This window comes from Dreissena polymorpha, chromosome 9 (assembly GCF_020536995.1).
Source record: "Dreissena polymorpha isolate Duluth1 chromosome 9, UMN_Dpol_1.0, whole genome shotgun sequence".
Taxonomy (NCBI): domain Eukaryota; kingdom Metazoa; phylum Mollusca; class Bivalvia; order Myida; family Dreissenidae; genus Dreissena; species Dreissena polymorpha.
This window is the reverse complement of record NC_068363.1, coordinates 87,488,831-87,506,322: the sequence shown is the minus strand read 5'-3', so window position 1 is coordinate 87,506,322 and position 17,492 is coordinate 87,488,831. Positions and strand designations below refer to the sequence as shown.

The following is a 17,492-nucleotide window of genomic DNA, read 5'->3' as shown; positions in this document are numbered from 1 at the left end:
CTGAAATTAACTTGCTCGCATAAATAATCTCCACCCATTTCATGCGAATGTCATTTTCAATTTCGATTGATTCATGTGTTCTAAAGCTACGTTATTCTTTACGCGCTTAATTGCGCGCGGTTTGTTTGCCCCTTCCTTCTCATTTCGAGACAAGAGCTGTCTTCGCAACCGTCTGGCGATGTCTGAAAGAAAACGCGTACTATTCGTGAATTATTTCATACAACTAGAAAATGTATTGCTGTGTGATTGATTTAGTTTTCTCGCGTGTGTCCACCATCAACTTCCAACCATTTAGGGACAATAAACCCACATTGAAATCACAATCTATGGATTTCAAGGACCGTAACTTTTGCATTTAGGGGCGTTTTGACTGAATATCGCACTTCATCAATAACATATTCAAAATGCTTTCCTGAAGTTTGATGGTGATCGGATGACCATTATTGGAGAAACGAAACAAAACATCCTGCCATATTTAACAGGGCATTATCTGATTATGCAAAAGGATCATTCTTACCTAAACAATAATTTACAAATGTCTGTCACATAATGTTACATGTACCGCTGTTAATAAACTAAAATTATTTCACCTAAGACTTTGGATTAATGATATGAAAAACGTGAAAAAAAACACAAATGAATGATTATGTTGTATGTATGCTTAGAAAAAATGATTATTATAATGATCGTTAATAATGGTGATAATTATTAATAATACTCACAATGATTATTAAATTGTTTCAAATAAATGTATACTGCTTTTGCTGTAAAAGATTCATAGATAGGAGGAGTAAAGACAAACCTTGAAAGCAAACCAATTATAAAAAATAAATTGTGATTTATGATTTTATGATCCTTGCTTAATATCTCAAGCGAAGTAAAATATTGATGTAGTGCATGTGTAGATATGAATTATATGTCTTGTAAATGTTTATTCAAGTAGGTGCTTAGCGTTTCTTGTATGAAGCGCGTCTAAGATAACTCAAAGGAAATGTTCTGCTTCGCAATTGCTTATTTTTCCGACATCCCATAGTGTTTTTTATGTTAAAAGTAAGTTGTCTTTATAGAATAATGTACGAAAATAAATTTTTTACATGAGATTACTTAATGACAACTGTTAAGTTATTATGATTTGAAATCGTTTATTATATTATATTTTATCATACCACCGCATTGATATCTGTCTGATATAACGTTGCCTGATATATTTTTTATATCATGGTCAACAGGCAGTTCTTATATCAGTCATGTGTGGAGGATGGTCATGTTGCACGGAATCAACTATAAAGTAATCATTTTTAGTAACATCGAATCAGATTCAACAATTAAACAATTTGATATCAAGATGTAATATTTTTTAAACACAAAATGCAACACAAACAGCAAAAACATTTGTTTCCAAATATTAAGCGTGCGTGCTCATCACGTCTTTATTAACACGTTAAACGACGAAAGTCATATTCTTTCCCGCTAAAACTTCAGCTTTTTAGCGATTTTTTCATTATTTCTTTAAAATCGGAAACAAAGAGGTATGACAAACAGAAAAACAGGTTACTGCCTGATCTTTTTGTAATATATCAGGCTCGGCACGAATAAAATAACGACTCGGCAAGCTTCGCCGTTATATTATTCTAAGCCTTGCCTTATATATTACAAAAATATCAGGCAGTTACCTGTTATTCTTTATATATTATATTATATTATATTATAACGCTTACTTTGCGCTTTTTCAGAGACGCTAGTTGGCGACCTTGACCCTGACACGTCCCCGAACTCCACTAAGATCAGTTTCACAATTACCTGGTCAGCGTTTCCGTCGTTTTTGCCTAAGCTAGGAAATGGCAGAATCCTCTTTTTATGGCTGAACGCTTTTGTTATTTCCCACCCATAAATACATCTTGGAAAAATAATTGTGTGAACTTAATTGCGCGTGCTAGGATTTTGTCGTCACTAATGTAATGATAAATACGACGGTGGACGTTGATTTTACCGTAGTCTGTTGATTCTTATCTTTCGAAGATAAGTCTTCTCCCCTTTCTTCATGATGGAAAAAAACTTATCAAAGGTTAGGTTGGACAGTTAATCGAATTCCTCTCTGTGATTTCCTGTCAAATGTCGACTTATTATTTAAAATAAATCATCAATTAATTCTGTCAGGCATTAAAATATTGACATAGAAAAGAAGCATTGTTGGTAGCATGTAAAAAGCCCGCCAAAAGGGCAAATACAAAGTGGTCGCCTAAATTGGAATCTCTATGCTGTATTTCCCTCAAAATTGTATTATATATCAACCAGACGGTTAAAATAACAATTTACACTGAACATATCCACAATTGTTTTTTTAAATACCAGTACTGTGTGCATTATTTACGACGGTAACGATACGTTGTCGACATTGTACATTATTATCATCAACAAAAATTTTACGTTTGTTTTTATAAATATACATTTTTCAAATATGTTTTTATTTGTTCGTAACGCAAATATTCGTATAATTTCTGTGCTTTCGATATTTGATAATTTCTTATCAAATTTCCCATTTGTTTACATAACACGCATGATAATGTTGATTTTCATGGATTGAATATAACACGTCTTCTGTACAAAGCAGAAATAACATCTGTCCCAATTTAAAGATCGTCTAAAGTATTTCCCCGAAGCTACCCGGACGATGTCCTTAGAGATGAGCTCATGCACATCGGCAAATATTTAACTTTGTATCATCATTTATATTATTGCTTCAATAAAAAAACAATGTGCTGTATACGATTTAAAACATATGTGGTTTTCATATTCTACTGTTAAAGATAACGTTCTTTGTTTAAAATGACATCTTATTTGACGATAGTGAGCTCTGCGCCGTCATTCAAGTTATTGCAATAATGTTTTTCCCAAAATATTGTATTCTTTCAAGACCCTCGTCTATCGCCATTATCTGCCTGACGTTTTCCGAGTACCTGACGACATTCTTCCCGTACTGCGGCTCTCCGGAAGTGGTTCCTAAGGTGATAGCCGCCGTTGCTATAGGTACGATTTGATATACATGTACATGTATTCGAGTAAAACCTTTTTAAAATCAATATTTACAACCTATCACACCACGCACAAACTCCAACAGGAACACTTTTATAAAATTGTGAAAATAAGTCGTTTTTGGAACATGACACTTAATAAATCGATCCCAATAATTAGTATTTGCATATTTTACTAAAGAGAAGTATCCACACTACATTAAAAGTGTATCGTTGTCACGAGTTTTTAATCATATCTGCAATTTTCAGCAATATATGGTTCACGTAAAAATATTCAGTGTGAGTAATCATGTGCTGTTGGGAGGTGGGATGGGGATGGGGGCAGCGGAATTAGCCAGAAATAAGCCCACCTGTCCGGTATGGTTACCGCGTACTCTCATCTGCGCCTGGAACGGCGATTGAACCCTTGTCGCCGAGATGAGAATCGAGTGTACAACCAGCGTGCTAACCGGTCATCATGCGTCTAAACAAAGTCCCTATACTTATTATAATAATTTACGTTTTCACAGTGTATTGTGTTTAATTGTGTTATAACAATTTATTGTATGTATGCATAGTGTTTATCTTATTAATAAACTAAGGGAAAATCAAATATTTTAGATGGGTTTATTTTAAAACAAAAACACACGATAAAAGCGTTGGTTTGTGTCATTATGCTTTGCATTGACCGTTTTAAGGCGGTGATTTTAGTTGTATTCATTGGTATTTATGTTTTGCATGTGCTCTTGACCAGTAAGAAATGCGCATGATTGTAGAAAGAACCACTTATCCCTCGCTATGACAATATACGCACCGTGCTACAAACAACGCTGGTCAATTATATCAACCAATGATAGCATACTTTAAATAACAAAGTTTGATAAGGGTTGTGATTTTGAAAGGAATATAAATGGGTCAGCTTTATTTGTACCAACAGACAGAGACGTTGATAATGTTATCTTCGTCTCTGAAACAGTTTAGTGATCTTTATCAAAAATTGCTTTTTTTGGGGTATTTATATTGTCATATATTGGATAACAATAGTGATCTCATTCCTCCTTTAGGTTCATTCATTATGCAACTCTATTTGTGAAAACCGGACTCATTGCATGCGCATTAAGTGTCGTTCGAGATTAGTCTGTTTAGTCCGTACAGTCTAATCAGGGACGACGTGTAGCGGATCCGTGGTCTAGTGGTAGCACACTGGCTTCACAATCCAGAGATCGCTGGTTCGATCCCCCGCTGCACCTAACCTACTAACTCGTCTTTCGCATGAGACGTAAAACCGAGGTGCAGTGTACTAGGTGCTATACACCGGGCACTTAAAGACCCAGGGTCACCTCTGGAACGGGGTGTCTCCTGTATCTTGCACTATCCCCCGTAACCAACTAACACGTCTTTCTGGGGGGCGATGGCCATATGGGAGACAATCCCGGTGCACTCGATACAAAATAATGATGAAGAAGAAAAAGTAGCAGGGACGACGTATACCGCCTAAACTGGAATATCATTAACAAGAGACGTCCTTATAACTCAGATCAGAAAGTGTCCATCCTGATTTACCTTTGAGGACTACACAGGCTAATCTGTGATGGCATTGCATAAATCCCAGTTTTCACAGATCTAGGTTGATTTTTATTTGGTGAACATTTCAGCCGGGAGTAAAAGGCGGGCTTTTGTTTTGTAGTTATTGTATGCGTCTTTTACAGTATAGCTGGCATCTGTATTCCTATTTCGGCGGCTTTCGCTGATCTTTCGATTGGCAAGCTTAATTGTAAACATCGGTCATATTATTTGTCTTTCACAAATTAATCAGTAAAAAATGATTTCATTTGAAAACAACATACAAATAAGATTTAAAAAAAAGTTCAGATCAATGTTATCAGATTTATATACAAGTTATTGAAATAAAGTGCATGTTTGGTAAGCCGCATTTGCATTTAATGCGTGTTTAATCGTTAAATACCGCGAGATACAGATTAACATGATACGATGGTTACATAATGCGTTAGAGAATTTACTTGACAAACGCAAAGGATGCAACACTATCGCGCACATCGTTTATTGCGGTAAAACAAATAGAGATCGTGCGTCTGCATGCACTGGTCTGTACTTTTAGCACGATGGTAGATATTACCTGACGCGTCATTACGGATACTAATTTTTATAGTCTGAAATCTGAAGCACAATTGCAGCCCATCCGAAATTTCCAAAATATATCACGTTATTTCCTTCATAGGCATTGAGAGCTGTTTTATCGCTTTATATGTAACAATTATATATATTGTCCATATAACAATTATATATATTGTCCATATATATATATATATATATATATATATATATATATATATATATATATATATATATATATATATATATATATATATATATATATATATATATATATATGGACAATGCTAAAATGCTTAAACACAGGATATATTCGGGTGCTCGATTTAGCAATGCGATCTCGACATATGCCATAAAACAAATTTGTCACAATGAAGTAACGTTTAAGTGCTCTTAAAACGTCGCTTAAAAGAGAATCAGTAAACGTAAATAAATAGATCAGCTGTATATCTCAAAGTCGGGCAAATGTTTTACCTACAAATGGCACATAAGGACATACTTAGAATATGTCTTTTCATCTGTTTGCCGCGTGATATCTTAAATCGAACATTACCTGCCTTCGATGTACACGACGGCAACGCATGAGAATTCGCCGGGTTCGAGCATACGTCTCTTTTTTAAGTGTTTTTTTTTTACGCGTGATAAGGCAGTGCAATGTTTTTTTTAAATATATGAATTCTTTGTTGAAATAAATCAATACTGGTTAGATTCGGATTTCCGATATTAAAACGTAATAGCATCATTAAACCTGATGAACCTGATGAATACATTATAGCAAGATTTTAAGTCGGTTTGCCACCTTGAAACATTACAGCAACATGAACCAATATGAAACGCTGACTTGAACACATTTCGGTCATATATGCTTCAATGCGTTAATAGAGTAAACGTTAGTTTAATGCAGTTTTAACGAATTAATAAATACCACTCACGCTCTGTTCCTTACAACACCATATCAGCCATCGTATCTCACAAGTAATTATCTTTCACAGGACACATACATACATACTTTGTTGTATATCAGCGATCATCTTGGCGATCGTGCAACTTAATAAGAGCATGCCATCGAAGCATTGATCTCAGTACGCAGAGCACAACAGTTAATTCACTGTTCTTACAACCATTTGAAGAGGACACTCGTCTAAACGAGCATGCCGACATTCACTCACCTCTTTATTGGACTTGAAAAAGACTCCCAACTTACACGTCGCATGTGTTATAAGTCACAAGTCACAATTATAATTTCCACGCAACGCCCAGTACCATCATCCAATCAGTTGGTTTACATCGTTTTCACGTGCTTGAATAATAATTCACATATTGCCCATAAGTATGCAATTATATTTTGGTTTATATGGTGGGATCAACGACACATATCTCTGCTTAACGATAGAAAGTATATATTTGCTTCATTTTATCTGGCATATCAGGATCACTTTATTACAAGCAAAATTTTAAGATACACACTGACCCCCTAACTTTCCGAGTTAAACACTGCCAGTTTGCGAACATAATAACTAACAAGAAAAAACTCAGTGACTAAGGGACGTACGACTTTTCGGACGCAACCACGTCTTTAAAATAATAACTGTCCAATAAATCAAGTGACCATATGCACTATGTACACGAATAATTACAGTTTCGTTAAATATTTTCTGTTTCAATAGTAACGCTGATGGTGATTAACAGCATGAGCGTCACGGCAGCCGCACGCGTACAGATCCTGTTCACAGCGGCCAAGCTGGGAGCTCTAGTAATCGTCATGATCGGCGGCATAGTCCGTCTCGCCCAGGGTAAGTCATAAGTTTCCAGCTGGGGCGCTGATTATCATCTGCAGTAGCATCGCCCGGCTCGCCTTACTTCCAGCTGGTTCCTTAATCCGCTAGAAAAGCTTATTATAGTCATCGTGTGCGGCCTTGTCCGGGTCGCACGCCATAAGCCCATAGTTGTAAGCTGAATGCGCCCATAATCACAATTGTCGCAGGCATAGTCAGGCTCTTGGAGGTTGATTCTTTAGTTGCAAGTTGACGGCGCTCATTATCAACGTCGTCAGCGGCATCGTCCGGCTCGTTGAGATCGGGTCTTTAGTTGCCAGTTGGAGACGCTCATAATCAGCGTCGTCAGCGTCGTTGCCCGGCTCGTTGAGGTTGATTCTTTAGTTGCAAGTTAGGTGCGCTCGAAATCAGCGTCGTCAGCGTCGTTGCCTGGCTCGTTGAGGTTGATTCTTTAGTTGCAAGTTAGGTGCGCTCGAAATCAGCGTCGTCAGCGGCATCGTCCGATTCGTTGAGGTTGGGTCTTTAGTTGCAAGTTGGGGGCGCTCATAATCAGAGTCGTCAGCGTCGTTGTCCGGCTCGTTGAGGTTGATTCTTTAGTTGCAAGTAAGGTGCGCTCATAATTAGCGTCGTCAGCGGCATCGTCCGGCTCGTTGAGGTCGGGTCTTTAGTTGCAAGTTTGGGACGCTCCTCATCAGCGTCGTCAGCGGCATCGTCCGGCTCGTTGAGGTTGGGTCTTTGGTTGCAAGTTTGGGGACGCTCATAATCAGCGTCGTCAGCGTCGTTGCCCGGCTCGTTGAGGTTGAGTCTTTAGTTGCAAGTTTGGGGACGCTCATAATCAGCGTCGTCAGCGGCATCGTCCGGCTCGTTGATTTTGGGTCTTTAGTTGCAATTTGGGAACGCTCATAATAAGTGTCGTCAGCGGCATCGTCCGGCTCGTTGAGGTCGGGTCTTTAGTTGCAAGTTTGGGACGCTCCTCATCAGCGTCGTCAGCGGCATCGTCCGGCTCGTTGAGGTTGGGTCTTTAGTTGCAAGTTTGGGACGCTCATAATCAGCGTCGTAAGCGGTATCGTCCGTCTCGTTGAGGTCGGGTCTTTACTTGCAAGTTTGGGGACGCTCATAATCAGTGTCGTCAGCGGCATCGTCCGGCTCGTTGAGGTTGGGTCTTTAGTTGCAAGTATAAGACGCTCATAATCAGCGTCGTCAGCGGCATCGTCCGGCTCGTTGATGTGGATTCTTTAGTTGCAATTTAGGGACGCTCATAATAAGTGTCGGCAGCGGCATCGTCCGGCTCGTTAAGATTGATTCATAAGTTGCAAGTTTGGGACGCTCATAATCAGCGTCGTCAGCGGCATCGTCCGGCTCGTTGATGTTGATTCTTTAGTTGCAAGTTTGGGACGCTCATAATTAGCGTCGTCAGCGGCATCGTCCGGTTCGTTGAGGTTGTTTCTTTAGTTGCAAGTTTGGGACGCTCATAATCAGCGTCGTCAGCGGCATCGTCCGGCTCGTTGAGGTCGGGTCTTTAGTTGCAAGTTTGGGGCGCTCAAAATCAGCGTCGTCAGCGGCATCGTCCGGCTCATTGAGGTCGGGTCTTTAGGTGCAAGTTTGGGGACGCTCATAATCAGAATCGCCAGCAGCATCGTCCGGCTCGTTGAGGTTGGGTCTTAAGTAGCAAGTTTGGGGCGCTCATAGTCAGCGTCGTCAGCGGTATTGTCCGGTTCGTTGAGGTTCGTCTTTAGTTGCAAGTTGGGGACGCTCACAATTAGCGTCGTCAGGGGCCTCGTCCGGCTCGTTGAGGTTGGGTCTTTAGTTGCAAGTTTAAGACGCTCATAGTTAGCTTCGCCAGCGGCATAGTCCGGCTCGTTGAGGTTGAGTCTTTAGTTGCATGTTTGGGGCGCTCATAATCAACGTCGTCAGCGGCATCGTCCGGCTCGGTGAGGTTGGGTCTTCAGTTGCAATTTGGGGGCGCTCATAATCAGCTTTGTTAGAGTCAATGTCCGGCTCGCTCAGGGTAAGTCACCGTGGGAAAGTGTCTCTGATAACTGCAACAATATTCTAGATCGACGAGAGTTGTTAATACATTATCATGTTTCTAAAGAATGCCATTTTATTTACTTTTTACACAACTAAGCTATTGTAAATAATCTAAAGTGATCAAATTAACAAGACAAAATGAATAATGTGTTTCTTTTATACCTAGATTCAAACCCGGGACCGTTGGGAATACAATTCACTGCACCATTAGTAGGATATTTAGTAGTGAACGTGTTTCCAACTTAAAAAAAAACGTCACATTATATTTCTATATTTCTATTTATGCTTTTGGCAATACATCACGACAGTTAAACTATGTTCTTTAGCATTAGTTTAAATCCGTGACATTTTTTAAATTGTCATTTTGCCAATATGTGTAGAAGCTCATGTAAACCATGTTTAGTACCGTGATGCTATCATCAGCATCTTTGGGCTCTAACATGGTGATTTCCAAGGCACCAGCCGTACAAAGCCTTGCTGCCGATTCCCCGAACACAAGAAAATCAGACCATATCTTTAGCAATGTGGATCAATCGTCATTATTGTAGACGTCGTCGTAGGCGGTTACACATTGCTTCACTCTTGGAAAACTGGGCTTAATGCATGTGCTAACGTTGAGTGCTTAATGCACGCGTTTAAAGCGTCGTCTCACATTAGCCTGTGCAATCCGCACAGGCAGATCAGTAACGCCACTTTCCGCTTTAATGGATTTGTTTTTCGGTTAAACGTCTCTTCTTAACGAAAATGCATTTTCGGACTGCTATACGCACACGCATTGAGCTCAGTTTTCGGAGCGCGAGGCTCTTTTGATTAATATAAAACTCTACACCTGCCTGCAGGTCACACGACACAGTTCCAGGACAGTTTCGCCGGATCCACCAGCTCACCCTCAACTATCGCACTGGCGTTCTACCAGGCTCTCTGGGCGTATGACGGCTGGTAAGAACCGTAACTCTAACTGTCTCGATATAACTGTATCGCAGTTTCTCCCCCTCGCCCTGGTGTTCTGTCAGCCGCTCTGGGAGTATGACGGCTGGTAAGTACCGTAAGTCTTATTGTCTCGCATTGATGTCCACTCGCCCTAGCGTTCTGCAAGGCTCTATATACGTATGACGGCTGGTAAGTTCCGTAACTCGTTTTGTCTCGCATTGATGTCCACTTGCCTTGGCGTTCTGCAACGCTCTCTATGCGTATGACGGCTGGTAAGTACCGTAACTCTTTTTGTCTCGCATTGATGTCCACTCGCCCTAGCGTTCTGCAAGGCCCTCCATGCGTATGAAGGCTGGTAAGTACCGTAACACTCACTGTCTCGCAATGATCACCTCGCCCTGGCGTTCTGTCAGGCTCTCTGGGCGTATGACGGCTGGTAAGTGCCGTAACGCTCACTGTCTCGCAGTGATATCCCCTCACCCTGGCGTTTTACCAGGCTCCTAAGGCTTTCAACAACTGAAAAGTACCGAAACTCTAATTGTCTCGCAGTGATCTCCCCTGGAATGGAGTTGCAGTCATGCTGGCATAGTCCTGTACATACATACAAGCATTTTTGATAAATTGAGCGTTTTTTGAAAACTGGGCTAAATGCGTGTGCGTCCAATGTCATCGCGAATTAGAATGTGCACATTCTAATAAACAGGCATATCAGGGACGCCGCTTTCCGCCTAAACTGTATTTCGCTAAGAAGAGATTTACTTCAAACGAAATATACTATAAAAGCAGAAAGTGTTGTTCCTGATAAGCCTGTGCGTACTTCATAGGCTAATATGGGACGGCAATTACGCACTTGCATTAAGCTCCGTTTTCCTACAACGAGACTCAAATATTGATAGCCTATGCTGTATTGACATGGGAAAGTGCCTACTATGTACTAAATGATTTAAATGAGTCGATTTGCAGAAAATGTGAACTTGAATGATGCAAATTATCGTTCTGTATAAACACTATCAAATTATCGTTTTGTATAAACACTATATTGTCGCCTTTGATTTTGTAGGAACAATCTTAACTACGTTACAGAAGAAATATACAAACCAGAAATGCAAGTATTGTTTTTCTATGCAGTAAAAATTACCATCTCGACGAATACGTGAATGAATAAATAAATAAACAAATGAATACATAAATTCGTAATTTAATCAATCAATCAATCAATATTTAATCTTTCAGTCGATCTTTCAATCAATGAATGAATCAATTAATACTTTTAATACCTAGAAATCTGCCTCGGGCTAATATTCTTGGTGTAGCCTTGGTTACAGTTGTGTACGTGCTCACAAATATCGGATACCTGACGGCCATGACGTCATCCGAGTTGCTAGCGTCCAGCGCCGTAGCTGTGGTAAGTTGGCAAGTATGCTATATGTTAAAAGTGAAACGTTATAAAAGGTCTTCATCGACTTTAACGATAACAAGCCTTAAATGTTTGTGTTACCAATGTAATAAAAATTACCAAGTGTTCAAATTTTACTTTGTTTATTGCCCATTAGTATTGTTTATGATATCCGAGTCAAATTGAGAGGAAGGAAACTTTGATAGCTCGAAATAAAGAACGAAACAGGTTTGCAGGTTTGCGATTGGAATGGGACATTTTTAACGAAATCCATAGACATTACACTCGGGCATAAAACCAAGTACATGAGAGATCATAAATCAGGTGTCGATTGGTACACTGGACATAACTTTAGTAGACAGAGGTGCATTTTATAAACTTCGATACCTTTTGATTGGCATTGTATATATTGAGTTTAGTCAATCTTAATTCACTTTTGGCGTCAAAAGTCCACTCCGTCTTTTGAATAGCGGGAGATCCGCTCAATTTCATTCGCATCACACATGACCCTCACTTCTACAATATTAGTTATACATTTAAAAGAATGTTTTTGTAATGAGCAAATTTTGCACACAAAAATCAGTTTCTTTTACATTTTGAAAATAGTGTATAAGTTTAGGTTCGTACTAAAATAAAATACCTAAATTAAAAAAGTAAAAATTACAACGGTAAAATTATTGTACAACGTGGGTCGGCTATCATCACATGGTTGGTTATGAATGCAGGGATTTGATCCAGCTATGCTGGTTTACGTCAAATCTCTGCGCGGAGGTTGACCAATACTACTGTCGGCTAAAATACAGATCGGGTGCCCGAGAAAGACAGAGTATATGCATGCTTAAAATTTATTGAAATATTTTTTTTCTTCTCTCCCAGACTTGGGCTGATCGCGTGCTGAAATCTGCGAGCGTTATTCTGCCCATAGCCGTTCTCTTCTCAACGTTTGGAGCTGCCAACGGTTCCGTATTCACAGGAGGAAGGTAAGTGTGGAGGAAGTGGAGATGATTCGAAGTTTGGATTTACTGCGCAGCGGTTATCTCCCTTATCGGGAATTGGTAACAAATGAAGTGGTGAAATTCTTCGAGGTCTGTCAAAATGACTTGCTGTTATTTTGGCTTATTTGTACGTTATTTTACTGTTAAAATATAAAAGGAGAATAAAGTTAATAAGATCATTACCAATAAAACGAAGAATTAATCGATCATTATCGAATGGTTTAAATAGTATTACAATGACGGAGATTTGATAACAGCTGTACATGGAACCAGTCAAATATATGCGCGGGTGTTTATATGCATGTTTGAATAGAATTTATGATTGTTAAAGATAACTTAATTTGCGTATTAGTGTTGGGTAATGTTTAAATAGTATAAAAGATCTTTACGCTGAAATGAATTCACTTATTTGAGTTGGCACTACTTTCTGTGTACAGAGTCGTGTACTGCGCCGGTCGTGAAGGTCACCTACCAGAACTACTGTCATACGTGTACGTTCGACGACTCACACCGTTACCTTCCATTGTTTTTACGGTAAGCTGGCTTTTTGTGTAAATTTAAATCGCAAATTAGAAGTTGATTACTTTTTATAGTCCAATTTAATGCTAAAAGCACTAAGTAACACAATTATCATTTGCACCATTTCCTGGATGCTCTCTTCTTCACTTTGACAATAACTTAAATGTTCCTGTTTTGATATGTCGCTATTTCATGTTCATCCAAAGTGATGCATAGCGCTGCTTGTGATTTGAATGAAAAAACTAAATAGTTCTAATCCTGCACTCGTTGTCCGTGTTTTACGGAATGAGCAACTAAATTCAAATGAATTGTCCGTCTTAATGCGTTTCTAATTTGTATTCATCATCAGCGCTTTTGATGATACGTGTTAACAACTAAAATGGTTTATTTTGGTATTTAGCGTCAGCGTGCCTAGCGCTAGTGATGAATATCCTGAACCTATTTATTTAGCTCGATGGAATATAAAGCATAAGGCTTATTGCAGCGTTCTAGAATCCGTTTCCTGGGTAGAACCATGGCTAGGTTGTTTTGAGGGAAATGTTATGAACGACCCACTCGCATGAACAAAGCCATGGCCTTCCGCTCGTTAGGCGATTGTTTTTGTTTCATATTGCCAGTGATGATTAGAATACGTAACCTATTAATTCCTGGTTTGTATTCATCCGCAGTGTGCCATATCGCTGGTGATGATTGGCATCAGCAACATCGGTCAGCTGGTGGACTTTTTCAGTTTCACGGCCTGGCTCTTCTACGGCCTTACGGCGCTGTCTCTGCTCGTGATGCGTTACACTAAGCGGGACGAGCCGCGCATCGTCCGGGTATACACAACATTCATTTTCAGGCTTGCATTTTGCCCGTATTCATCAAGCAATTCTTCTACTTAAGTCGAAGAATAAAGGCTATTCTTTAAATTGGAAAATTCAAGATTTGCTTGAATTTTGAGTTAAGTTTGACATTAACTTCCGCCACCTACATCTCTTTGTTCATGTGAAACACTCTGTTAAGGACATTATCATCAATGAAAGCGTGACTTTTTTTTTCAAACTTATTTTTTTCGGTTCTATTCTTTATTACTAAGTCTAAAAATGGCTGGGCGAATACTTGCCCTGAAATTTTGGAATTAGATCGATTAAGAAATAATTATCTGAATTTAACGCCTATTAGTTCATACATCGTTACAACGCTGTTTGCACCTACGTATTTGTATCTTTTTATGTTGTGGTTATCCGGATTAAAACTTTTCAGGGCTAAATCGCGTTAAATTCATAAATAAAAGAAAAAAAGTAATGACTTAGAAGAATGAGGTGCACACACGTGTGTTCAATGTACAATAAATACATATCCGTGCATTGAGGACATACCCATGCAGGCGATTGAATCAATGGAAAAAAATAATTTCAAAGTATATATGGTGCCTCAGAATACATTCTTTCTTTCACGTTTCAATAATCACATACTTCATAATAAAACATTAACGCGAGTATGAAACCTGACTATAATTATACCACCCACCACCATCGTCACCACCACGACCGTCACCGCCACAACTAACAACAACAACAAATATACTACCACTACTACTACTACTACTACTACTACTACTACTACTACTACTACTACTACTACTACTACTACTACTACTACTACTACAACTACTACTACTACTACTACTACTACTACTACTACTACTGCAACTACTACTACTACAACTTCTTCTACTACTACTACTACTACTACTACTACTACTACTACTACTACTACTACTACTACTACTACTACTACTACTACTACTACTACTACTACTACTACTACTACTACTACGACCACCACTACTACCACTACTACTACTACTACTACTACTACTACTACTTCTACTACTTCTACTACTACTACTACTACTACTACTACTACTACTACTACTACTACTACTACTACTACTACTACTACTACTACTACTACTACTACTACTACTACTACTACTACTGCTACTAATAATAATAATAATAATAATAATAATAATAATAATAATAATAATAATAATAATACACCACCCACGCCGTTTGTTTGGACCAATACAAATAAAATGCTCACTGAAACAATGTATCGTGTCGTTCTGTTTGCACCAGCGATTATTAATTGAATACGTCACATGCTATTCGTGCTTTCAGGTTCCTATAGTGATCCCCATTATTTTCCTTTTGTGCGCCATTTACCTGGTTATCGCCCCTATAGTGGAGAATCCGCAAATCCAGTTCCTGTACGCCTCCATCTTTATTGTTGGCGGACTGATATTCTACGTGCCTCTGGTACACTTCAAGCTCGTCAAAATAGGTAAGATAGGCAGATATTTGACGAGTTATTATAAATAAGAGCCGCTCAGTGAAAAGGGAGTCTGTTGTATGTGCGTCCCAGATTTGCCTGTGCAGTCCGCATTCCCTAAATGATTTGCCTGTGTAGTCCGCATTCCATAAATGATTTGCCTGTGTAGTCCGCATTCCATAAATGATTTGCCTGTGCAGTCCGCATTCCATAAATGCAGACAAAAACGTCTTTTATTAAGTTGTGCGGATCGCACAGGCCAATCAGGGACGACACATTACGCACATGCATTAAGTCCCGTTTCCTAGAGCGCGGCTAAACTATATTATCTTATAGTGGCCTTTGTCTTGAAGTTTGTCATTAAATGCATTATATTGATAAATGAAACAATTGTATCTAAAAAAACTCCAGTAAAATATCAAAAATAGAATTTAAAAAAAGGAAAAAAGTAACCCGCAGAAGGGCTCGAACCACTGACCCCTGGAGTCCTGGAGTAAAGGTCTACCATTTAGACCACTCGGCCATCCTTCCTCACACCGTCATCGTTGTATTTTTTACTTTATATAAGCAATCCTCGTAGTTTCACAAAATATAACGACACCAACAGAACTCTCGAAATTATTCAGTCGTTTCGCGTTGCAACGCTTTATAATTTTCAGCGTTTTAAATCGTGAAAAAGATGCATATAATGTCTATTTTAGAGCATGGTAAAAGTTCGGTATTACTGTTTCCTCACAAATATCATAACTAAAACGAACATTTGCGAATCTGAAACAACTTTTTTCAATTTTGGTCAATTTACCAAAACGTGAAAAGGTCCATTTAAATACTAAATAAATACAACACGCCTATATTCTTTCTGCATTTTCAATTTATTTCATACATTGGCGACCTTCTTCAAATAAAAATATGCAACATCATATTGAACGTGGTTACTGTAACTACAGCATCGCTCGTCGGGAATACATAGCATCAAAGACATTTCGTTATTGTTGCTCAATTATTTCGTGGGATTATCGAGTACATTCAATGACAAAAACAGACAATTTCTTATGCAACATTTCTTGTAAAAACATGTCTTGGCGATAACGTTTCCTTGTAGTGATTCCGTTATATTTGTACAGTTATGGTCTTGGTCGAATGTCGAATTTATTATTGTGGCGATCCCAATATGGCTAATGAGAACATTCACGCCTCGTTCTGATAAAACTAGGCAGTCCACATAGGCTAATCAGGGACGACACTTTCCGCTTTTACGGAATTTTTCTTTTAAGGCAGTGTCTTCTAATCGAAAATCCTGTCTTATCGGAAAGTGTCGTCCCTGATTTGCCTGTGCGGCCTTGGCATGTTACTCTGTTACGACACTTTACGTACATTCATTAAGCAATGTTTTCAAAGAACTATGCTTTTATAATGTGGCACAGACCGGGCTCCGTTTAGCTAACCGTCTTCGTATTTAAACAAGTACTGCCAAAATGTCCATTTTGCAGACAAGCTGACGATGTACATGCAGCTCTTTATGGAGATCGCTCCGCCACACGTCGAACCGGACAGCTAGAGACCAGGGGCCACGCTGCGAAAGCGCCTAAAACAATCGTAACTTAAGTTGTACCTACGAAAAAATGTAGGTCACATTTTCTCATTGAAATTCAGTGATTTATTATGTATGTACTACATGCTAGGTTACAAATGTTCAGAAATTTTAAGAAAACCATATACTTGCCGCTTTACAAACATTTTGTGCTCCCGCTGATTGAATATATACGCAGGAGTGAGTTCCAACGTATTTAAAGTGCATACATTATATCGAACATGTTTAGAGACGAGGAATTGACTTTTAACCAGGTTTAACATTTACGGTATCGTCTTAAAGAAATATTTAAGCATTTTTGTCTCGATAAAAATATACATGTACAGAAGAAAGTGTACGGCTATTATCAAACTATTAGTGGCTACGAATTGTGTCGACTATGTTTAAACTGTTAACAAGTTATCTGTCTCAAACTAGTCGACTATGTTTACACTGTTAACAAGTTATCTGTCTCAAACTAGTCGACCATGTTTAAACTGTTAACAAGTTATCTGTCTCAAACTAGTCGACCATGTTTAAACTGTTAACAAGTTATCTGTCTCAAACTACGGAGGGTCTTCTTCTGGACGGACACTCCAAAAACATTTTCTCAAAAGCAGACATATGTGTCTTGTTCTGATAAAACTGGGCTTAATTCATGTGCGTAAAGTGTCGTCCCAGATTAGCCTGTGCAGTCCACACAGGCTAATCAGGGACGACATTTTCCGCTTTTATGGTATTTTTCGTTTCAAGGAAGTCGCTCCTTACCGAAAATCAAGTTTAGGCGGAAAGTGGCGTCCCTGATAAGCCCGT

The 17,492-nt window shown here is 38.9% G+C and overlaps 1 protein-coding gene across 3 annotated transcripts in view; it reads left to right on the top strand.

Annotated features, from left to right (window-relative positions):
• The window catches only part of LOC127843601 (b(0,+)-type amino acid transporter 1-like), a 63,554-nt gene extending 46,475 nt beyond the window's left edge, over positions 1-17,079 (top strand). For all 3 annotated transcript variants that reach the window (XM_052373286.1, XM_052373287.1, XM_052373288.1), the window contains exons 5-14: positions 2,915-3,027; positions 6,812-6,937; positions 9,790-9,889; positions 10,941-10,985; positions 11,162-11,285; positions 12,153-12,256; positions 12,709-12,805; positions 13,459-13,608; positions 14,959-15,121; positions 16,600-17,079. In XM_052373286.1, the coding sequence (XP_052229246.1) occupies positions 2,915-3,027; positions 6,812-6,937; positions 9,790-9,889; positions 10,941-10,985; positions 11,162-11,285; positions 12,153-12,256; positions 12,709-12,805; positions 13,459-13,608; positions 14,959-15,121; positions 16,600-16,667 (1,090 nt within the window). In that variant the 3' untranslated portion in view covers positions 16,668-17,079. The remainder of the gene's footprint in view (positions 1-2,914; positions 3,028-6,811; positions 6,938-9,789; positions 9,890-10,940; positions 10,986-11,161; positions 11,286-12,152; positions 12,257-12,708; positions 12,806-13,458; positions 13,609-14,958; positions 15,122-16,599) is intronic.
• The last annotated feature ends 413 nt before the right edge of the window (positions 17,080-17,492 follow it).